General features: G+C 52.9%; 1 protein-coding gene across 1 annotated transcript in view; it reads right to left on the bottom strand.

The window, feature by feature from the left end:
• DNAH9 (dynein axonemal heavy chain 9) overlaps nucleotides 1-23,415 on the bottom strand; it is a 136,131-nt gene that overhangs the window by 108,410 nt on the left and 4,306 nt on the right. The window contains exons 5-22 of the mRNA XM_072937044.1: nucleotides 22,327-22,538; nucleotides 21,921-22,154; nucleotides 20,847-21,014; nucleotides 19,810-19,926; nucleotides 18,341-18,491; nucleotides 17,463-17,577; nucleotides 16,049-16,117; nucleotides 15,372-15,498; nucleotides 14,016-14,271; nucleotides 12,478-12,719; nucleotides 11,411-11,546; nucleotides 10,243-10,439; nucleotides 9,254-9,681; nucleotides 7,183-7,405; nucleotides 5,505-5,671; nucleotides 3,413-4,283; nucleotides 2,662-2,792; nucleotides 1,428-1,554 (exon numbers count right to left, since the gene is read on the bottom strand). Of these exons, the coding sequence (XP_072793145.1) occupies nucleotides 1,428-1,554; nucleotides 2,662-2,792; nucleotides 3,413-4,283; nucleotides 5,505-5,671; nucleotides 7,183-7,405; nucleotides 9,254-9,681; nucleotides 10,243-10,439; nucleotides 11,411-11,546; nucleotides 12,478-12,719; nucleotides 14,016-14,271; nucleotides 15,372-15,498; nucleotides 16,049-16,117; nucleotides 17,463-17,577; nucleotides 18,341-18,491; nucleotides 19,810-19,926; nucleotides 20,847-21,014; nucleotides 21,921-22,154; nucleotides 22,327-22,538 (3,971 nt within the window). The remainder of the gene's footprint in view (nucleotides 1-1,427; nucleotides 1,555-2,661; nucleotides 2,793-3,412; nucleotides 4,284-5,504; nucleotides 5,672-7,182; nucleotides 7,406-9,253; nucleotides 9,682-10,242; nucleotides 10,440-11,410; nucleotides 11,547-12,477; nucleotides 12,720-14,015; nucleotides 14,272-15,371; nucleotides 15,499-16,048; nucleotides 16,118-17,462; nucleotides 17,578-18,340; nucleotides 18,492-19,809; nucleotides 19,927-20,846; nucleotides 21,015-21,920; nucleotides 22,155-22,326; nucleotides 22,539-23,415) is intronic.

A 23,415-nucleotide genomic window follows, 5' to 3' on the forward strand; every position in this document is an offset into this window, starting at 1 on the left:
AAGTACAGTGGAAAGGCTGAGAGCGTATCCGTGTATGATCCTGCCTGACATTTACTTTGATTTTACTGCAAATAGTTTTGAATAACAGAAAGCACCAGGAATTTCTCCTTACTCCGTGGAGCATTTCAACACGGCAGCTTTTCTCTGCTTCCTGTGTTCTTTCTCTCTCTCCATTTTAAGCATCAATCAGCTGTGTATTTATGACACTCTGTGGGCTGAAATCACCCAGCAGCAGCAAACAGATCCAAGCAGAGTTAAAGGTTAGTGGCAACAGCAGCATTTGCAAGCCTGCCCCATTCACATGCTGACACAAATGCTGAAAAGGAGGAAACGCTTAAGGTGGTTGAGATTGCTCACTACTAAAAGGAGGAATAAGGAATTGATTCCTCACCCAACAGGCTCCATTTGCTGGGAATATGCTGATTTGGTTCACATACCAACCTCAGGATTGGTGATGCCTCCCAAACCAGGCTGGGCAGGGCATGGCATTGCCAGGCTAAGGTTCCCTGACAGCAGCTCCACATGGAAAAGCACCTGCAGGACCGAGTCCTCTGAACTCTGCCCACGGGGGACAGAGGGTTCTGAGCCCTGGTAATGGGGGAAGGGGACTGGGAACCCATTTCTTACAACAGGAGGGTCACTGCTAGTTCCTCCTTGGGATGATCCAGCAATCCTGCCCAGCCAGCAGGAGCAATGGTGGATTTGGGGGCATTTGGGGGGAGGAATGGTGTATTGGGGGGATTTGGGGGCATTTGGGAAAAGGAATGGTATATTTTAGGGGATCTGGGAGGAGGAATGGTGTATTTGAGGGGATTCCCCACACCTGGCATTCAGACCCCATCCCAAAAACCCCAGTGCAGGGTCAGACACCACCTGGCCACAGCCACTGCCTGACCACCAGCTGCTCACCTCCTGCAGGCTCTCCTCCTCCCTGCCCTGCCATCAGGACCTCCCAAAAGCTTTGCAGGGGGAAGGAAGAGGAAATTTCCTGGAAATTTCCTCTTCTGCCTAAAAATCAGCCCTCTACAAACCACCAGTGCTCAACCCTCCCACACTGGAATGCCCAGCCTGGGGCTCTTTGTTTGGTGGGATCCAAGGTCAGCAACAAGTTTTGGATGAGATCCTTGAGAAAGTGATTTTCATGCAACCTCACTGTATCCCAGCAGGAGCAAACCCACTGTTTTTATAGCACAAAACCCACGGTGGTGCTCTCAGAACCTGCCACGAGCATCCCCAGGGCTAGATCAGACAACACCCAGGGCAGGGTTGCCTGTCAGGTGGAGATCAGATGTGAAGGAGTTGTTAATCCACGTTGGGTGGGAGAAAATCACTCCAGAAAGGACACTAAGGAGAGTCTCAGACAACACCTTCCACTGTCACCCTCCTGACAGCTGGAAAATGCAAAGGTGGTGCAGCACAAGCCTTACCAGATGTGGGTTGGTGCCGTTGGAAAGAATATCCAGTAAATCTGCAGAAGAAATGAAGTAAAATCTGGGAAAAGCCAACCTTTTCATGTCCAAATATTCAGCCAAAGCCTTCTCACACAGAGACAACCTGGGGAGACACAGCAGAGGCCAGGACAGGTGGGTAAATACCCTGCCATGCTTTGTGCTGCCCTTTTCAGGCAGGTTCTGCCCACCATGGGGAAATGCCAGGCATGAGCTGCTGCAGGCTGCTCCTTCCCACAGCCCTGAACAGATCCACAAAGCGAACTCACAGCTCACTCTCTGCTCCAGGGGTCAAGCACCCAAGAGTCAGGGCAGCCTCATGAAAAAGCAGAAGCCCAAGTGGAAGAGGAGGTTGGAAAGGTTTGCAGTCTGACCCACTGCTTTAGACAAGCTCATAGCTGCCACAGGTGGTGGCATCCACTGGGATGAACATTTCCAGAACTGCTTTTATTCTAATGAGCCACATTTTAAAGTCTGATTCCATCCAGCTCAGCTTTTTGTGTTTGCAAAGCATGAAAGGAAAGTTGTTTGCTCCGATCTAAAATGAATCTTGCAGTGTTCACATGCTAAACTGCTGCTGAGCTTACAAAGTCACTAAATAACATTCTCTGTGAGGAACATTGGCCTTGTTCAATTGAAAACAAAATCAAATCTTTCTTTGAAATGGAGAGCTGCTACTGACACAACAGCTTAGCATGGACTTTGAAGTGGTTTTCAGCACATTCCTATGTTAAGTGAGAAGTGTCTCCATCCCAGGGCACTCAGGTCTGTCTCAGGGAGCTGTGCTGTGCCTGTATCAAAGGTACACAGGGACAGTATTGTAAATTAAATGGGCTCGTCTCTGCTGCAAACACCACAGAATCCCAGAAGGGTTTGGACTGGAAAGGACCTTAAAATCCACCCAGTGCCACCCCTGCCATGGCAGGGACACCTCCCACTGCCCCAGGTGCTCCCAGCCCTGTCCAGCCTGGCCTTGGGCACTGCCAGGGATCCAGGGGCAGCCCCAGCTGCTCTGGGCACCTGTGCCAGGGCTGCCCACCCTCTCAGGGTGATGGGCCACAAACACAGAAGCTTGAGGAAGACCAGAAAAGCTGGAGACGTGTGACTGCAGAGGAAGCAGAGCCTCAGAAAAAGCCTGAGAGCACAGGTTCAACCAACTGCTCATGGCTGATTCCAGTCTCTGACAAAATCCTGGGACTGATGCTCTACCTACCTGCTCTGGATGTCCTCCAGCTGCTGGGACAGACCTGGTTTATTGGTGGCTTCAACTACATTTGGGGTTTTCTGAACTTCATAGGCCAGTTCTTTAAAATCCACATCAATGCCTTCAAAGCGTTTGGAGTCCTACAAAGGGACACAGAGGTCACAGCAACGCTCTCTCGGTGTGCTGAGAGATCCCATCCTCTGAGAGCTGTCTTTGGGGTGAGGGGCAAGTTCCTCCCTCACCAGTGAAAGGCTCACTCCTCCTCAGCATGGCTGTGAGCCTGGAATAACTCTGGGAGCTGGGCTGGAGGCACCCCAAGCAGCTCCCCAGAGCAGAGCAGGAGAAGAGCTGCTCTCCCCCAGCACCAGAGTGGAAGGACAGGGAGGGAAAGCTGCCAAAGCTGCCTGGACCAGCTCTGTTTGATGATTTGCAGTGCCTGAGTAATGATCTCAGTCCTCTCCCCTCTGAAGGAAGAGGGAACACACCTGCAGCACTGCAGGAAGGCTGCAGCTCTCACCCAGCATCTCTGTGTTCGCCATGCAGCGCTGCAAGGGAGATCAGCCCCGCAGCACAAGCACAGCCTGGGGTACAAAACCATCCCGGGGAACAACCCCAGCACTGAGGGAGCCTCCAGAGGAGCGAGGCAGCAGGAGAACTGCCCTGCTTTGGGGAATGGGGCACTACAGACAGCCCCATTTAATAATGAAGCCTCTTCTTCCACACTTTCCAAGCAGGAAATGTGGGATCTGGGGGCTCCTACCTGGGGCAGCTGTGCCCGGATGTCTTCTGAGCCGAGGAAAATGCTCTCCAGGTGAGACCATGTGCGCTGCACCTCGAACCAGAGGGAGAGGACGGAGTCGGTGGTGGAGAGCTTCCTCTGCCAGGCAGACACCTCCTCCAGGAAAAAAGCAATGTATTTGGATGACATTAAATTCTGCAGCTGCACCTGGTTGTCCTCTAGAGTTTCCACGAGCTCCACATCTGACTTCAGCAAGGGGGTGTGGGTGCGGGCGTGAGGCTCGTACTGAAACTCCCTGGAGCTCCAAGTCATCCTCAGCTCCTTCAGCACCTTCTCCATGCTCATTTCTCGCACTGCTTTGTCCACAATGCTGTGGACCTCCCCCTCAAACTCATGCAGGTTAAGCTTGAGGAGGTCAGCCAGGGTGGTGTCCGAGTCCATCACAAACCTCACGCCCGTCAGCTGCATCAGCTGGTTCCAGTGCCTCTCCCTGATGGCAGGATTCTGGAGTTCTGCCACAGCCTTCAGGGCTGTCAGCATGTTCTTCACCTTGCTGTCCAGCCCACTGAAAGCATGCCACGCCCTCACCTCCTTATCCAAATTCCGAATCTCTCTGGCAAACTTCTTGCACTCCAGCTCCATGTTCTCCACGTTGATATGCACCCATTTGGTGGTCTGCCAGTCTTCGAGGCTGGTGTTCACCAGGGAGATCATGTCCCAGAGCTCTTTGAGAAGACACAGCTCCTTCCTGCACTGCTTCAGTTGTTTGTACTCTGGCACCATGACTTCAAACAGACCAGCTGATTCATAAATCGAGGCCATGGCTGTCTCCATCTCTTTAATCTCCATGTGCTTTGCATCCAGCAGTTGATAAGGCTTTTCGGCGTCAAACCTGGAAATAAGCATTTATTTTTCCTTAGTGACATTGTAACAACTTCTAAAGAACCCGTAAAACAAACAGAGAGATGAAAGGTCTCTACTACACCCTGATGGCTGAGCCACTGGCACTGCTGATACCACCCAAGCCCAGCCTCTTCCCAGGGACACAACACTGCAGGCACGGCAGGGAGGAGATCTGTGCATCACCAGGACGTTCAGGTGATGCCTTAGGATTTCAGCTTTTCTATTTTTCAGATCCTGCAGTGCATTAGTGCACAGCTCTGAGCTCCATATAAAGTGTGGCTAACTGCCTCCACACTTTGGGCAGACAGAGCAATCCCTCTGGGCCTGAGATCCAAGGACACTCCACAGGCCCTGAAAAGTGCAAACAAAAGTGAATTGTGGGGAGCAAACTGGGGGAATGTGACTTCATTACCTGAAGCTGTAATTGGAGAATTAACCCCTGATATGCAAACAGACCAAACTTATATCTGTGTAAAAAACTGGTGACCATTGTCCATCCTGGGGGCAGCCTCCGTGAGGCTTTGACTGCCCAGGGTGTATCTGTTAAAAAAAGAGTGGACATGGCATTTGGTGCTATGGTCTCGTTGAGGTGTTAGGGCATAGGTTGGACTTGATCTTAGAGGTCTCTTCCCACCTCATTATTCTGTGATTCTATATAATTAAGTGTGGCACAGGTGCAAAAGCAAAATTTTAGGATTCTAGATTAGGGGTCCAAAGGGGACAAGATGGAGGAAATTGGATGTGTCTTGTCCTTTTTCTCCTTCTTCATGCCCTCCATGTTTCACTGTGGTGTTGGCATTTTCTATTGGTTCAGGCTGGGGACACACTGTCCAACGTAGGTGACAGATATTGGCACGTTATTGTAAATCCAGCACAGGTAGTTTCTGGTATTTAATGTTTGTACCATCCCACTGAGGGCAGAGCCCCACACGCTGCCCTGCAGGACAGAGCTGCGGCAGGGCAGCAGAACATGTTAGAGATAAACAGAATAAACAACCTTGAAACAGCACAGACGAATTATGGCTTCTGCTTTGGCAGGGGGCTGACAGACAGAGGCTTTCTACAATCTCGGAATCATCAATACCTCAGATTCCAACAATAACCATGTAATGAGAGTGATGCTAAAAAATAAACAGCTGGAGACGCGTTCCTCAGCAGCCCCGTCCCGTTGGTGACTCGTACCCCGCCCATGGCTGGTGACACCCCGTACCTGAGGGGAGCTTCCCTCCCGAAGCGCTCCCCGAGCTGCCGCTGCCGGGCGTCGAAGGCGGCGCAGCTCTGGCGCAGGGCCGTCACCTCGGCGGCCTGCAGCGGGGCCACCTGCTGCTTCACGGCCTGAGCCAGCTTCTTCACCTGGCTCCACTTCTCCGGCAGCTCCTGCGGGCACAAGGGCACTGCTGGCAGGCAGGACGGGCTCTGCGGGGTGGGAGCTGCTCGTGGGTAACCGCAGAACTAAAGAACCGCAAAACCCGTGGCTGCAACTGCAAGGGAAGGTGGTTGGCATGGCCCAAGTCGTGCCTGAAGGGGTTTAGCTTGGATAAAAGTTTGCAGGAAGGGTTGTAAAGGTTCAGAACAGGCTGCCAAGGGCAGGGGTGGAGTCACCATCCCTGGAAGTGTTCAAAAACCCTGTGAATGTGGCACCTGGGACATGGTTTAGTGGGGAGCATGGTGGATGGTGAGATTTTATCACCTTAAAGGTCTTCTCCAACCTTGACAATTCCGTGATTGCCAAGGGATCTGCTGTCCCCAGGTTCCCTCCTCTCCATGAGCTGTGCAAGCCCACAGGAAAGATTTTGGGTTTCTCTCCATCCCAGCCCACACTCTTGAGGAGATTGATGGAGACCCACCATGGAAAGAAGGGAAAGCTGCAGGCAGCTCTGAGGCAGCAGAGATGGCCAGGGCAGGGCCAGCCCCTCCTCAGGGGTCTGTTCCTGGCGTTTTTCACCACAGTCTCAGCAGAAATCACTGACCATGACCACACACAGAGCTGCTTCCTCCTCTTCTACCAAGCAGCAGCTCCAGCCCATCCATCTCCACAGAGGAACAGGAGCCTAGAGGAACTTCTGCTTTTCCCACTCCACACACGAGGGAATGAATCGCTCTCACACAAGTGTGCCTGTCACTGGCCAGAAAGAACAATTCTTTGGCTGTCTCCTGCATCTGGATGGCTGCTCCAAACCCTCATTTCTTCTTCTATCAGGAAAGTAAATCTGTTATTTGAAGGTATTTGCACAAGCAGCTCCCAGGCAGGGAGTGGAGCTGGGTTCCCCACAGGACTGGGCTTTATGGTGGATGGAGACACAGTTGGCAGGGCTTGTCTCTGTCCCCCAACCTTTATCTCATGGTCTCTTTTGCAGAAAGGAAAGGAATTCCTAAAAAAACTGGCCCGTGAGAGTCAGATGTGGAAAGATGCCAAAATATTTTCATAACCTGCTGCCAGGGATATCCTCTGGGTAAAGCAGATCTGGTGGTCTCAACCCAGAGGAGGACTGAAGTCCTGTGGGAAGGCAGCTCCTCTGCCAACATTATCCTTCCCATCTCCATAGCTGCCAAGAACCAGCTTATTTAAAAATAATTATAATTCAACTTAATTAACAGATGGATTTGAAAATGCATTAATTTTTTTTTTTCAAGAGTAATCGCTGGGAGTTGGAGCAGGCAATTCCATGTTTTTCACACATCACAAAAGGCTTAATCTCTGCTTTAAAAGAAAAAATCTCAACATTTAGAGCTACTAAGGCACATCCTGCAATAGCAAAACGCTGCCCAATGAGGCCCTCTAATGACAGGGAGCAGGGCTTTGAATATCTGGGATGCTCCTCCACTCCTGCTGCCTTTGCCTCCTGCTCCTGGGCAAACTGCTGTGCCCACCACGAGCCCTCACCCACCTCCAGCTGCTGGTGGACTTCCTCGGGCAGCTGCTGCTCGTAGGCCCTCAGCAGCTCGATGGTTTCCTTCAGGGGCTCAAACATGGCATCAGTGGCACTGTGACGCTCCTTCACAGCCAGCAGGTGACCCATGACCTCCACCAAGCCACCATAGTCACCTTTCTCCACCTTTCTGCTCAAACCTCTCTCGGTGGTTTGGATGAACTCGTCCAGGTCAGCCAAGCTGCAGGGCACAAAGCAGGGAAGGAAGCACAGGATGAGGGAAGCTCCTCTGGAATGAATATCCAGCCTCAGGACTGGAATTGCTGCTCAAAGGTGTCCCTGGATGTGGTGCAGCTTCCTTCAAGGAACAGAAATACAGCCTGGGACTTCTCAAGGTGGAGACAGAGTGCCTGAACAGAGACAGGGAGCTCAGAAGGGCTCTGGAGGGGTGTCTGAGAGGACAGATTTGACTGTCCCAGTTTTTACTGGGAGGGTGGGAGGCCCTGGTACAGGTGCCCAGAGCAGCTGTGGCTGCCCCTGGATCCCTGGCAGTGCCCAAGGCCAGGCTGGACAGGGCTGGAGCAGCCTGGGACAGTGGGAGGTGTCCCTGCCATGGCAGGGGTGGCACTGGGTGGGCTCTAAGACCCCTTCCAACCCACACCATTCTGGAACTCTGTGACAATTTTCACCCCATCTCTCCCACTACAAGAATCCAAGCTCCCCAGGTGAACCTGACACGTTCTGAGGCTGTAACAAACAGGGATTGTCCTTCATGCACTGCCCCTCTTCACAGGGCAGCTCGCCCCTGCAGGTGATGCAAATTCACAGCTGTTTAGAAAAGCAACTGCACATTGTGGGAGGAGAAAAAACCCCTTCAGGACTTTAAAATTAAGATCTCTGTCTCTTAAAGCCCTTGAGCCACAAACCATCAGACACAGGAGAGTGTTTGGAGCACGTTTCCCCACCTGCTTATCTTGTTCCTAAGCTCACCAGCTACTGGGCACTTTCAGCAGAGGAACAATGGGCTCCTGGGTCTCAAAACACTTTTTAAGTGCCTGCTTAAATTCTCTGGATGCTGCTGGGCCTAAAAGTATCCTTAGATACTTCACCTAATAAAGACTAAACTGCTGAGTCAGGTACTCTCAATCACCAGCTCCTAAATGCTCATTCTCTGCCACACTAAACCTCTTTGCAAAGAAATGATCAGGCAGATTTATGGTGCTGAAAAGCACACAAGAGATCACATCACCACCCCACACGGCAGCCTCTTCTTCAGATGTCTGTGAGCACTCCCCTGGGAGCATCCACAGCCTAAGACACCCTTCAGGTGTGACCCATAAATCACCCAAGGCATTGTCCTGCACGGATCTGAGCAGCTCCTCAGAGCAAGGAACACGTGTTAATGCCAAAGTTGGAGCCCAAACTGCTCCTTTTGTAGCCTAAAGACACCTCCCCATGACTGCTTATGCCAGGCTAGCTGAATCGTGGGCTTTTAGAAACCTCATGACACTAAAGCAGATTTACTGATGTCCACCAGCAAACCCAGTAAAGCAAGCTCAGAGCCCTGGCAGAGATGGGATTATTTGGCTCAGGTGGAGCAAAACACACACCTTGGGCAAACCCACACTGTCTCACACCCTCCATCAGGTCCCAGGGCGTTGGCTCAGGGATGTCGGAGTGCCGAAGGGTGCCACTACTCCCAGGGGTGCCAAGGGGGGTGCCTGACTGTGTGGTCACTGCTCCCAGCTCACACACAAGCAGAGATCAGGGCACAGAAGACTCAGTGCTGGACTGGAGGTGCTGTGCAGCACGGGCCCTTCTCTTGCTCCTGTATTAGCTCTGGAGCTTGTCACAGCCCCGGGGCTGCCCGAGCTCCAGGTGTGTTTGGACAATGCTCCCAGGGATGCCCAGGGATTGTTGGGGTGTTTGTGCAGGGCCAGGAGCTTCACTGGATGCTCCTTGTGGATCCCTTCCAGCCCAGGGTATTCCATGATTGTCTATCATTTGGCCACGAGTGTGAAATGACACATCCCAGCCAAGCCAAGAGAAAATTCCAGCAGCAGAGGCAGAATGGGAGCGGAGCCCTCACCTGTGCGTGACATGGTCCAGAAGGTGCTGCTTGAACACCAAGCTCCACCTTTTGATCTCGTTGAGCAAGGCAGCCTTGAAGGGCCGTGCGTCGAGCCTCAGGCAGCCCAGGAAGGTGCCCAGGGGCTGCATTCGAGCCACCTCCTCGTAGAGCTGCTCGTAGGAGCCCATCTGCTCCCTGAAGCGCTGCAGCGAGGGCGGCGCCTCGGGGTCCCCGTCCTCGCCGTGGGCCTCGAGCTCCGTGGGCGCGAGGAGGCGGCCGTGGAGCAGGAGCTGGCGGCACAGCTCCCGCCTGTCCTCGCCGTAGAGGTGCTGGAAGCGCCGCTCCAGCCCCGCGCCATGCTCGCGGCACGCGGCCGCCGCCGCCCGCGCGCGGCCCAGCAGCTCCTGGCGCCACTCGCACAGCGCGGGCATCGCCTCCAGGTCAGCCTGCGGGCACAGGGACGTGAGCTGGGAGAGAGGAGATGGAGAGTGGAGAGAGAAAGGGGAGAGGGAAGGGAGAGGGGAGAGAGAAGGGACAGGGGAGAGAAAATGGAGAGGGGAGAGAGAAGAAGGGAAAGGAGAGAGAAGAAGGGAGAGAGAGGAGAAGGGAAAGGGGAGAGAGAAGGGAGAGAAGAGGGAGAGAAGAGAGAAAATAGAGAGGGGAGAGAGAAGAGGGGAGAGAGAAGGGAAAGGGGAGAGAATGGAGAGGGAAGAGAGAAGAGGGGAGAGAGAAGAAGGGAAAGGAGAGAGAAGAAGGGAAAGGAGAGAGAAGAAGGGAAAGGAGAGAGAGGAGAAGGGAAAGGAGAGAGAGGAGAAGGGAAAGGAGAGAGAGGAGAAGGGAAAGGAGAGAGAGGAGAAGGGAAAGGGGAGAGAAAATGGAGAAGGGAAAAGGGAAGAGAGAGAAGAAGGGAAAGGGGAGAGAGAAGAAGGGAGAGGGGAAAGGGGAGAGGGGAGAGCATGTGGCACCTCCTCACTGCCAGCAGCCCAGGGAAGCCCCAGAGCACAGACCTGGTAGTGGCAGAAGCCGCTGTGCGCAGCCAGCCGGGGCACAAGCGAGGAGATGTGGTAGATGCCCTGGAGAAGACTTTCCACCATGTCACAGAAGCCATCGTTGGTGCCAGGGTCCAAGGGAGGGCGAAACACCAAATCTGGGATCACCAAATGCAGCTGCACCTCAAACAGGGGAGGGAGCCCTGCCTTAGGATCTGGTGGGGAGGAACAGAGCTGTCAGGGTCTTTTCCAAGGAAACTTGAGCCACCGCTGACATCCACTACAAGATGCCACATGCCCTACAGTGACAGCAGGAGGGTGTAGTGGCAGACACAGTCACTGGTGTCTGCACAACACATGGAGGTGTCGGCAAACCAGCTGTGCTGTGGTACCCACCAAAACCAGTGGGGAACAGGTGAGACACAAGTGGTTTAAGGAGCAGAAAACACCCTGAGGAGGAAAGGCTCTTCACGTAATGCAGAGGGAGTCTGAGAGCTGAACAATGCCAGCATAGAAGTGCTTGCAGAGGAGAAAAACAACAGGAACTAAGTGTCTCTTTAATTTAGTGGTGAAAAGCGTGGAAAAAAACAAACCAAAAACAAACAGCAACCCGAAACTGAAGCCAGATGCAAATGTGACAACCTAGGCAAGTTTTTAACAAGATGGTGAAGAACTGCATGCAATTCTCCAGCTCATTTTTCCTCCACGTCCAGAAGGGAAGCGTTCCTGGAGATGTGCTTCAGCGGCACACAAGCTGCTCTCAGCAGAGCAAGGAGGGCTGGGCTGGTGACTCCTGAGCCCAGCTCACCTCTGCCCAGGGACTGAGGGCTTTATTTTGTGCCTTTCTGGAGCAGAACTGGCTCCTGAGACTCCCCACAGGGGAAGGAGGGTGCCACCCTGTTGCTTTGGGCATGGGAGGGTGGGAGGTGGCTGATGTCCAAGCGCAGACATGGGAGGAAGCCTCAGCTGTCTCTTGGCATTAACCCTTGCAAACAGAGCACAGGCACCTCCATCCCTCCCCCTGAGCAATCCATGACCAGTGATGGAGTCACCCTCCCCTTCTGCAGGCTCCAGTGCCGGAGGAAAGCCAGGAAAAAGAGAAACCACCACTGAGCATGAGGGAGCACAACCAGAGAGGTCCCATTGGAGAGGCTGAGCAGCTCAGGGGACAGGAACCAGGTGTCACCTGTGTTCTCCAGCAGGTATTTCAGTGAGCACTCAATGGCTGTGAAGAATCCATCCAGGACTATCTCATCCACATAATCCAAATACACCTTCCAGGCATCAGATGCCGGGTCTGCAAGCAGGAGGCTCTGGTTTTCCTGGAAGACAAAGAAGATTCCTTCACACACAGCAGGGCTGAGTCTGTCCCAGAGAGAGCTGCTCACGCCCAAGGGCTGGTGCTGGGCAGCACAGCAGGATCAGTGTTCTGGAGGTGGGTCTTCCTACAGGGGCATGGCCACGATTTGCTCCTGTCAAGGGCTGCTTGGTCTCCAGGAACCCTTCAAGGTGAAAATGCATGGCAGAAGAGCCTTAGAAGGTCTTCCACACGTTCTCCTCCCTCTTCTCTGAGTCCATGGGACTTGGGGCTGCTTTGCACCCCTGGGGCAGGGAGAACTGGGGGTCTCAAGGGCCCATCCTGATGAACCCACCTGGTTCACTTCAGAGTCCAGGGTCAGACAGTGACCCTCAGGAGAGGGCTGGGCCAGGGGCTGTCCCTGACCTGCACAACACCTGGCTCCAGGCAGGTGAGGAGCAGAGCTTTGAGCTTTCTCCTGGCCTGCAGAGGACTCTGAGCTCTGGCAAAACTGAGGTTTGGGACAGCAGTTTCTCTCCTGTCACTCAGCTTCTCCCGGGGTGGTCAGCATCATCTCCTGCTCCACAGAGGGACATGGAGCCTGGAACCGCAGGGGCAGCCCCAGCCTCTGTTCCCAGTTAACACCTCGGAGGGGATTTTTCCTGGGAGCAGCATCCCAAACCCGATGCACCACTCCCCCCTCTAGTGGCTCTCCAGCAGCCAGGGCTGGAGCCAGACCCTTCCCTGGGCTGACGCTGCTGCCGGTCCTGCCCCGGGTGGGAGCCCCACACCCAACCCAGCTCACCCCTCAGAGACAACAGCAATGAACCCCGGGTCAGGCTCTCAGATGGCTTCAGGGAGTTCATTTAAGGGGAAGCAACTCTGGAGGTTTTCAGTGCCGCAGGGACAGCACGGAGCCTCTAAGGAGCCACCCAGCCCTGCAGGTGCCCCCTCACCTTCAGCAGCGAGTGGATCCTCTGCCCACACTCCCTGACCAGGCTGTAGCGCCGTTCCAGCCGCTCCTGGCACTCCTCCAGGCTCAGCACTGCCTCCCTCTTGGAATCCCTCCTCTCGAGAATGGGCGACCCCCACGAGCGCACGATGCTCTGGATCTCCTCCACGTTGTCCTTGGCTTTCTGCACCCTCTGCTCCAGGTCACAGACATCGCCCACCACCGCAGAGATGCGATCCCAGACACCTGGGGACAATGAGACGGTTCATCCCGTTTTCAGAGCTGCTGGGCCAAGCTCTGGGGTTCTCTCCTTCAGACCTTTCTCCCATAGTCTCACGTGTTTCTCACTCATCCTTAAGGAAAGAGATTCACCACCTGCAGCAGCAGAGCCACCTCTGTCTGTCCCCTGTAGTAAAAATGTGGCGGACCCAGAATCAGGGAAGAAATTATGGTGTCTGCTCCAGATCAGGAGGCTGAAGGATTGCTTTATTAAACCTATACTATATTACATTTATATACTATTTAAAGAGATACTGTACTGTTCTACATACTTACTTCTTACTTACCTAACTCAGACTCATGACTCTGCTGAGAGCCCGAGACACAGCTGGATCCATTGGTCACTGACCCCAGACAACTTCACCAGAATCCAACCCAGCCATCCCTGCAGGTGAACAATCTCCACACCACATTCCACATAGGGAGAACCAAGGAGCAGAGACAAAGATTGTTTTCTCCTCCTCTCTCTGTGCAATCCTGAGAGACAGAATCGTGTCTCTCTGTCCAGAGGATGTGAATCTCACAGTTCCCTACCCCAACAAGCCACAGCAGGGACCACCAGAGCCTCTCCTCCCCAGAGCCTGGGCTAAACCTGAGGGGAGCAGGATCCTGCCCACACCCCCAGCAGATCGCAGGAACGTGGGAAGGAGCAGGCACACCAGGAGCTGCTCCTCGTCTCCCCAGCGCTGGATATGCCACAGAGTGCCCTGTCCTACTGGGAACTGCCACTGGGAACCAGGGAGCAGAGACTGGGCACACGGGGGAATAGGAGGATACCCGGGGGTCACACTGTGGGAAATGGATTTGTAGAGAATTCTCAAAATCTGACAGAAAGCTCACAGAGCCTTGTACACTGTGTGCAAACTCTGAGATAAGGTGTGCTGACTTAGGAAGGCCATGGCATAGAAATGACATTGTTGAGAGAGAGATTGAACTAGGAACAAGTTTCAACAAGTTTCAAAATATGGCCTTACAAAAAGACCAGATATTTTAGAGAATTAGAGTTGTGACAGATGCATTGTTGCAGGAGCATTGGTGATTGGTGTCAGAAGTAACAGCAGCATTGTGGGGTAAAAACTAACATTTCTAAGGTATTGTAACCTGGAAATAGGTTGGCTTCTGATGGAATGTCACTGAGTTTTACATCCCTTATGTATCAGCCTTCAATGAGACTGATAATGGAATAAAATCTTTTAAAACACCTCTCAGTTTCCCTGTCTCTCTAGAAGCTGGGAAAACCAACACCCCACAGAGCCAGCTCACCCTCCATCTTCCAGGTCAGCGTTTCCTCCGCCTCTCTCAGCCTCACGTCGATGTCCCGCAGCTGCCCCTGCAGCAGGGGATATTCCACCTCCAGCACGGTTCTCAGGACCTTGTTGTAGCTGTTCCCCATCAGCTGCAGGCTGGCCACCAGCTGCCAGAGGGATTCCTTGCAGGAATAGAGCTCGGCTGCCACCGGGGGGATGGCTCCTGGCCCGCTGCCCCGCAGGTAGCTCACCTCCCTCAGCACCGACACCAGCTGGGGAGGCAAGCACAGAGCTGAGCCCAGCACAGCCCCACCAGTTCCTGCTGTCCCCTCCAGCCCCTTCCCAGCACCCCAGGGCCGTCCTGTTGTAAATAATAAACCTGCTAGACATAAACCTGCCTTGCTTTATTCCCACAGCAGCAAGCTGGAAAGGGCCTGGACAGCTCCTGGTCTGTACCGCCTGTTTCCCATTGATCTCTGACTCTGCATTTCTTCCCGGCTCTGTTAAATACCAACCAGCCCCTAAAAGCCACCATCACCTCTGGTGCTCATCCCCATCCACGTGCTTCCCCTCTCTGATGGAGGCTGAGCCACAGCACAGATCTCAGCAATTCTGCAAGATTTGGCCATTATCTGTCACTGTAGGACACGAGATAGCACGACGTGAGTTGCTGCTATTGTAAAGATTAAAAAGGTAAGTTTATTTTCTGACTCTAGTATTTAGAGTTTTTTAAAGGTGACAGTGGATTGCAGGGTGAAAGTGCCACCTCTCCAATGACACTGGACAAACTATTAGTCTATTAAATTTCTTTGCTTCTATGAAGGAATGTAAAAACAGTAAGTTATTTACAGAAAGCGTGTAAGAAAGTTTGCTACAAGAATGTAAACTCAGACGGCTTTAGAAAATCTTAAAAAATTAGGGTGACAATTATCAAAGTGAAAGATAAGATGGCTCCAGTTCTCTTGGTTTGCTGGGCTGATTGGCATTAGAAAATAATTTAAAAATAGCACCATGGCTCAAACCCACTGACTCAACTCCTTCTGGTGCCACCTTCCATCAGACTTCTGGAGTCACAAAACAAACCTTTCCTGGCCTTTTTACACCTTTCAGAAGCTCAGGTTTCCAACCCTGGTGAGGACAGGCTGACCCCACTTTCACATCTGGCTCCCGAGGGACTTCCTGCCACCAGCTGTGAGCAGAACTGGCTCTGCTCAAACTGAAATGCTGCCATTTAGGCAGAGCAGATCTATGGTAGATCCTTGTTACCCCCATGGGAAGGGTTCCACGGGCCACAGAGAACCCCACCAGGTGTCCCCCACAGCTCGGGGACGTGCCCTGGGGGGCAGGAGAGCCCAGGGGCAGCAGCTCTTACCTGGGGATCAAAATTGACCGTGATCAGTTTGGTCTCTGGGTCTCGCCGGAGGAGAGGCTGAGCCAGGTTGTACTGGGATTTTTCTGAGACTGTCTGGGACCAGTCTAAATACAGCTTTTCCTGATACCTGCCAGAAGAGAGGGTTTTTATAAACATGCACCACACACTAACCAGGCCAGAGGCTGCAGCTGTAACTGAGTGGAAGCCAAGTCCGCTCTGAGGACTGAAGAACGTGAAGGAATCTTCAAAACCCATCCATGCCATCTCAACAACAGTGCTTCCAAGACAAACACCCAGTGGGAAAAGCTCTCTCAAGTACCAGTTCTAGCAGAGAATTCACATTTGGAGATGGACTTTCCAAAGCATTTAGCCTACTGTGACAAATCAGCAGCTGGGGGCTTCCAAAGGTCTAAGCAGGGCAGATTTCCGAAGCCACAGGGATGCTGGGGGTGGCTGAAGCTGAGCTCACCTGTCTGAGTGAGACCATGGCACCCCTGGGGTGGGAGCACAGAGGGCAGAATAGGGTGTTATAAAAACAAGTGATTGGTGTTTTTCACACTTGGGCTTGGAAAGGGACATTGCCAAGCCCTGGGCTGCCAAATGTTCTGGAAGGTGGCTCAGGGGAGGGAAATCCTCTCCTCCTTCCTCAGCTACAGCCCAGCATGAGCCCCCTGTACCTGTCGAGCAGCTGGATCATTTCTTCATATTTCTGCACCACCCTTCTTCCTCGGGCACAGTCCAAGCTCCTGGCAGCACAACAGACAGGGGTCAGCTTTAGTCCTGGGGGGTGGGATTTGCATTTCCCCCTTCCCGAGGTCCCCCACAGCCTGCCTGGATTTCACCCCAAATCCTCTCCCTGCACAAAGGCTGCCCAGCCCCCTGAGCTCCCTCTCAGGTGTTTCTGTGCTGTAAAATGGGGACCAGCGCTGGGATGGGAGAAGGACCCAGGGCAGCTGAAAAATCAGTTACCAAACAGCACTTTTAAACATTTTACCCTTGACAGTTTTCTGTCACAGTTGTGCTCCACTAGATGCAGGTCACAGCTGTGAGAATGACTGTTTATATAATGTATCCAAAAAATATAAAATGTATGCAATAACATACTATATAGATCATATAAATAATATATATCTGTATATACACATCTATAGATCATATAAATAATATGTATCTGTAAATATACATATATTCTTTTTCTTTTTCAATTCTTTCTCCCTCTCAAGCTGCACACCTCACACCATTCTGCTGAAGGACTTGTCTTTAACTGCTCCACACAGAGGGGTAAAATCAATGCTAAATGCAGGGACCATGAGAATTCCAGCCCTGGTTTGTTGTCTTGATCTTGAGTGATCCTTTTTTTTTAATGCTGAGAAAGTCATCCTCTGCCAACACCCAAGAGCTGCGTTGCTCCCAACCAGGTCCTGGAGACCCTGCTGAGAGGAATTACAGTGGGAAAGCTTGCAATGCCTATTTTAATTTCAACCTGGGGCAATGTTAAAAGCTGAGGAGCCTCTCTGCTGTCCCACTGTGCCTCTCAATCACTTCAAAACCAATCCAGTTAAAGAGCTTCTTCAAAAAACAAAGATGGAAGGCAAGTGAGTGGCTCCAGGGCATCTCTCTTCTCTTCTCTTCTCTTCTCTTCTCTTCTCTTCTCTTCTCTTCTCTTCTCTTCTCTTCTCTTCTCTTCTCTTCTCTTCTCTTCTCTTCTCTTCTCTTCTCTTCTCTTCTCTTCTCTTCTCTTCTCTTCTCTTCTCTTCTCTTCTCTTCTCTTCTCTTCTCTTCTCTTCTCTTCTCTTCTCTTCTCTTCTCTTCTCTTCTCTTCTCTTCTCTTCTCTTCTCTTCTCTTCTCTTCTCTTCTCTTCTCTTCTCTTCTCTTCTCTTCTCTTCTCTTCTCTTCTCTTCTCTTCTCTTCTCTTCTCTTCTCTTCTCTTCTCTTCTCTTCTCTTCTCTTCTCTTCTCTTCTCTTCTCTTCTCTCACCTCCTCACTAAGAACTGTTTCAGCTACAGCCATTGTGGGCAGCATTCAGCACAGAAAGAACACCCAGAGGGAGATCTCCAGATGGCCACAGCTCATCTGGAGCAGACACTCACAGCCCAGGGATGTGCCTGAGGTGCTCCAAGGGGCCCTGGATGCGCGCCCGCAGCTCCCGCGCCCAGCCCAGCGCTCCAGCCACGGGAGGGACGTTCTTGTGCAGCGGGGGGAAGCCTGCAGGGCACAGGGGAACAGCATTCCATCAGCCCAGAGGCACCCCCAGCCCCACAGAACTGCCCTGGCCCCCAGGCTCCCTCCCTGAAACCCAACCCCTGCCACTCGATGGAGGTCTGGGACCTACAAATCCCCCTGCGCCCCTGGGTTTGGAATCAGGGATCAGAGGAGAAGCCTGGCATGTCCTGGAGCCAGGCTGGGGCGAATTCCCTGCTTCCCACAGACCCTGAGGAAGGGATTTCTGGCTGGGAGCTGGCTGTCCCATCTCAGAGCCACAGGACAGAACTCCCCAAAGTCACAGCAAGTGCTGGACCTGTCCCCCGTGAGTCTCCCCATTCCCCTTGTCCACCTGCACTGGTCCCAGCAGTGCTGCTCCCCTGGAACTTGTCTGCTTCCAGAGTCTTCCTGAGGCTCCCTGACAGGAATTTACCCATTCCCTTCTGTGCCAGCATTCCCAGGAAATAATCAACCTGGGAAAGGCTGATCAAACCCCAAATCCCCACCTCCCCCTTGCACTCCCGGCTCAGCACGTGCCTTCAATCCCAGCCACACCTCACACAGGCACCTTTAAAACAAGGGTATTGCCATTGCTTTCATGCCAAGAACAGAGCATTTCCAAGCACTTTCCACTAGGAAAACTGAAAACCTTTCCAGTTTGGAAAGTTCTGGTGTCCTTAGCAAAAGCAAATTATTTTCTCCCCCACTACATTAGCCTAAATCCAGTTTCCTGTAAAATCAGTTTTCCTCCTGACAGGGCACCCACCGAGCTGCAGCCCTGCCTGGGTGTGCCTGGTGTAGGTGAGCCTGGCGTGGTCCAGGGCAGTGCTGAACATGCTGAGCAGGACAGGGAACTTGCCAGCAGCCACTGCAGCCAGCACAGGGCGCTCCAGAAGGTTCCGGAACATGGCCAGCAGCTGTGCAGGGGAAGAAGGAGGAAAAGTCACACTCCTGCACAGAGTCCCACTGGGATTTTCCTCACTGGTGCAGCTCCTCAGTAACCCAAATGTCTGCAGTGATGGACATCTGTCAAAGGGAAGGATTCCCCCCGATTTCCTAAGCAGTTCCTGCCTTTCATGGAGTTATTAAGGTTTGAAAAGAACTCCAAGATCACCTATGACTGATGCCACCACTAAACCACATCACAAAGGATGTCTTTGTTACAGAAATGCTCAGACCTTCTCTGTGGGTGAACCATATTCCAACTGTCATTCTTCAAAATTTGCTATTAAAAAAAAACTCCAAATCAAAGATATATGCTATCACTTACCATTTTCTGTAGTAACTTTTACAATTATACTGATTTTTTTTTTCAGAAAATACCATTTACTTTCTCTGCAGGATAGATTCACTGGTAAACAAAGCCTCCTAATTTCTAGAAAACTTCAATTTTAAGAGCTGAAATTCATCCATCTATTAACAATGATCACCTGGTTTTAACAGCAGTTTTTACTGGGAAATCAGAGACTCACAAAATGGTTTTGGTTGGATGTGACCTTAAAGGGCAGCTCATTCCACACCCTGCCATGGGCAGGGACACCTCCACTAGACCAGGGTCCTCCAAGCCCTGCCCAGCCTGGCCTTGGAATTCAGAGCAGCCTTTCCTCCACCTCCCAAGGAAACCAGTGAAACTCCTGCCATCCAAAAGCCTGATTTGAATCATTTCTTTGGCTGCTCTTCCCCAAACTGAGCAAAGGCCTCTTCTCTTTGTGCTAGGAGGTGAAGAGCAGGGATGTAGGAATGTGCCCCTGTTGAGGGAGTAAACAAGCTACCCTTTGTCTCCTTAAAAAGCAGAAAAGCACAGAAGTTTCTCTCCTCAATTTGGTTAAAAGACCTCTCATAGCACCTTGGAGACTTCACCTCAAACTTAAGGATACCCAATTGCACAGAAGCCAAAAAGTCCCACCTAAGCAATTCACTGGAAAAAGAAGCCTTGTCCATCCCCCTTGGGCACAGCCTTGTCCATCCCCTGGGCACAGCCTTGTCCATCCCCTGGGCACAGCCTTGTCCATCCCTTGGGCACAGCCTTGTCCATCCCCTGGGCACAGCCTTGTCCATCCCCCTGGGCACAGCCTTGTCCATCCCCCTGGGCACAGCCTTGTCCATCCCCTGGCAGAACCTTATCCATGCCCTGGCAGAGCCTTGTCCATGGGCAGAACCCGCAGCCCCAGCTGTGTCTGTGGGGCTCTGTGCCTCTGTGGGGCTCCCAGGGAGGGGAGGGAGGGACACACAGACCTTGAAGATGTGCTCCAGGTCGGGGGCGTCGCTGAAGGCCTGGCTGAACACGGTGCCCAGCCGGCGGTCCATGTCCTCCACCTTCTGCTGGAAGTCCAGGGCATCCTGCTCAAACTCCTGTGGGAAAGGCAGCAGCAAGTCCTGAGCTGTGAGAAGGCACTGGGGGGGTGCCTGCCACCTCCCTGCCCAGAGGTGTTTCCTCTTCTGTTCACCAGGAATTAAAACTCTCCTCCACAGAGTCAAGGACTCTTCTGTCCTGTGCCATGGCTGAGCTCATGGCCCTCCACCATGGACCCACAGTCCCACAAGTACCAACTCCAGCTGGAGGCAGGACAGGAGGTATTTCCACATTCTCTCACCCTGAAGACCAGACCACCACCCCAAAAACCCACAGAAGCTCAAACTCACTGAACCAGCAAGGTATGCTAGACTTAAACTGTGCCAGGGGAACCTTAGTTTAGACATCAGGAAAAAATTCTTCACTGAGAGAGTGATTGGGCACTGGAATCATCTGCCAAGGAGGTGCTGGAGTCACTGACATGTTTAAAAACAGGCTGGACGTGGCACTCAGGGCCATGGATTAGTTGATGGGGAGGTATTAGGTCACAGTTTGGACTTGATGATCTCAAAGGTCTTTTCCAGCCTTGTTCTTTGTGTGATTGGGAAAGGTGGAGCTGCAAGAACTCCCAAGTGTCAGCAGAAAAGGCCAGCAGCTCCCTGTCCCCTACAGTGACAGATCAGAGCACAACAAAGGGAGGAAAGAGCAGGGAGGAGGAGGAAGGAGCAGGGAGGAGGAGGAAGGAGCAGGCAGGAGGAGGAAGGAGCAGGCAGGAGGAGGAAGAAGGAGCAGGGAGGAGGAGGAAGAAGGAGCAGGGAGGAGGAGGAAGAAGGAGCAGGCAGGAGGAGGAAGGAGCAGGGAGGAGGAGGAAGGAGCAGGCAGGAGGAGGAAGGAGCAGGCAGGAGGCTCTGCTGCAGAGGGAGCTGCTCTCTGGACAGGAGGATGAGCTGCTGGCATTCCCAGGGCTGCTCCCACCTACCAGGTTGGTCAGGTCCAGGCAGTCGTAGGCTCGCTCTGAGAACACCTGGTAGCCCTCCTGGAACTCCTCATACATGTCCAGCACCTGCTGGCCCAGGGCCTTCCCTCTCATGCCCCCGAACTCAATCTTCTCCAGCTCTGCCAGGTCCAGGGCTGTGCTCAGGAGACCCTGCAGAGCCAGGGGAGGCACACACGGGTTCAGCCACAAGCAGATGGCAAGTTACCACAGCACAGAGCCATGTTTGCTCCTGGGCCATCCTGAGGCTGCTCAGGCTGGGATCAGGGTGATCTTTGAGGTCCCTTCTGACCCAGACCATTCTGTGAATCTACAATTATGAGTGGTTTTGAAATAGATGCCATCCATTGTGATTGTCAACACAGCTCCTTAAGGAATGAGCAGAGTTACACAGTGAGTTTAAAAACAGTGAAACCTTCTGTTCCAGTGCAGAGAACAAGAGGAGAAAAGGAGCCCAGACCTTGCCTTGAACAGGCACAAGCAGCCAGTGCAGTGCCCAGCTGGGAAGAGCCCATCCACAAACAGAGCTGCACTTCAGAGAGGGGTGAGCAGCAGGAGCAGTGAGCTGTCACCCATGGGAGAGCTCACAGGTGAGCACAGCGTGTGTATAACAGGTACACAGAGTGTAACAGGTGAGCAGTGTGTGTGTAACAGGTACACAGAGTGTAACAGGCGAGCAATGTGTGTGTAAGGGATGAGCTGCTGAGGGATATGGAACGTGTCCCTGCTCCTCCCCAGGCCCCCTGTCCAAGTCAGGAGATGCCCAGGGTGTCCCTGAGGGCCCCCGTAGGAGCTTGTCCTGGTTTATTCCAGCCCCACAACCCCCATCCCCAACAAGAGCATGAGTGCCAGAGGACTCCTGGGAGCACTGACACACCCAGCAGGCTGAGCAGAAGGACACAGCAGCAGATCTGCCCTCTGCACTGGGCAAACAAGTCCTGGCCTTGATGTCAGTCAGGGGGACCACACAGCACGGAGAGTGACCCCACGCCCTGCATCAGGGAGGAAGGAGCCACCAAGGCAGCTCCTGGCTGCAATAGCTCCCAGCTCCAGCCTCACCTGCACCATCTGCAGCCTCTGCAGGAAGCTGTCCAGCCTCGCAAACACCAGCCTGGGGTGGAAGTCCCAGCTCCTCACTTGCTGGCCTGGCTCATAATACACCTGCAGGTTTGCCCGTCTCTCCTCCAACGCCCCTTTGAAGGCATTCAGGATGTCAAGCACTGTTTGCACCTTGCCCAGGCTCTCTTCCACCTCTCCTTTCAGCAGCTCTTCAGGGGACAGGTACAGCACAGCCTGGAGGAGCCAAATCACACAGAGATGTCCTTCCTGCTGCCACAGCACACGGTGGCTTCTGGCACTGAACAGCTCAGTCAGAATCCCTTTGCAAGGAAGGACAGGGGAAGGAGAGAGAGAAGAGGCTCCACCAAACCCTTCCCGTGCAAGCACAGGTGCCAGGGGCACACACCTGCTGGATGAGGAGGTTGCAGATCTCCTGGAGCAGCACCACCAGCCGCAGGGGCACGCTGTAGTGCCCGCAGGTGGCCCAGACCCAGCACACCGCGTGCAGCAGAGGCACCAGCAGAGGCTTCACCCTGCTGAACTCGGCGGCCTCGATGTGCTCCAGGGGCTGCTGGAGGGGTGTCAGGTGCAGGGTGATGTCCTGAGCTTCGCTCAGAGCTGCGGGAAGGGAGGGCAGAAGGGGTGAGATGCACAGGCTGGGCTGGGGTCTCAAAGGGGAGCACAGTCCTGGTGAGCACAAAGCACTCACCTGTGAGTGCTGGAGAGAAACCACCCTGACCCCTCCTCACCTACTGTGAGAACCCAGCACATCCCTCTGGCTGCCCTGGCTGCCCCCAGACCCTGGCAGGGGGCTCAGAGACCTTGGCACCAAGTCACAAACACCTCTGACTTTGATTTTAGCCCGTGGGAAAAGCTGCCAACTTTGTATGAAGAATTACAAGCCACAAGGGTTTGAGTAGTGTGGTAGTTGAATTAACACAGAATGAAAAAGTAGAATTTTGGGGTTTTTAGAATATAATTCAGGTGATCAAGATGGAGGGATTTGTGTGTGTCCTGAGCTTCTTCTCCTTCTCCTTGCCCTCCATGCCTTGCTGTGCTGGTGACACTTTTCTGTTGGTTTAAGGCACAGACACACTGTCCAACATAAATGACAGACATTGGCACGTTACTGTAAACATGGCACAGGTAGTTTTTGGTATAAAATGCAAACACCACCCTGAGGGCAGACAGAATGCCATGACACTGGCACCTCAGGCTGGGAACAGAGGGCAGAAGTCAGCACCATGGTAGAGCTGTCCCAGGTTCTCACCGGTGGCAGGCACATGTTTCTCTCTCTCAGGACGTTTTATAGAGAAGCACAGAGGGAAGAAAGAGAAAACAATTTTTATTTCTGCTCCTTGTTTTCCCATGTGGAATGTGTGTGGAGAATTGTTTCCCTGGGGTGATTGCTGGGTTGGGTTCTGTGAGGATTGTTTGAGCCTGGTGGCCAATCCAACCCACCTGGAGCTGGGCTCTCAGAGAGGGTCACCAGTTG

Source organism: Taeniopygia guttata, chromosome 18 (assembly GCF_048771995.1).
Source record: "Taeniopygia guttata chromosome 18, bTaeGut7.mat, whole genome shotgun sequence".
Classification (NCBI taxonomy): Eukaryota; Metazoa; Chordata; class Aves; order Passeriformes; family Estrildidae; genus Taeniopygia; species Taeniopygia guttata.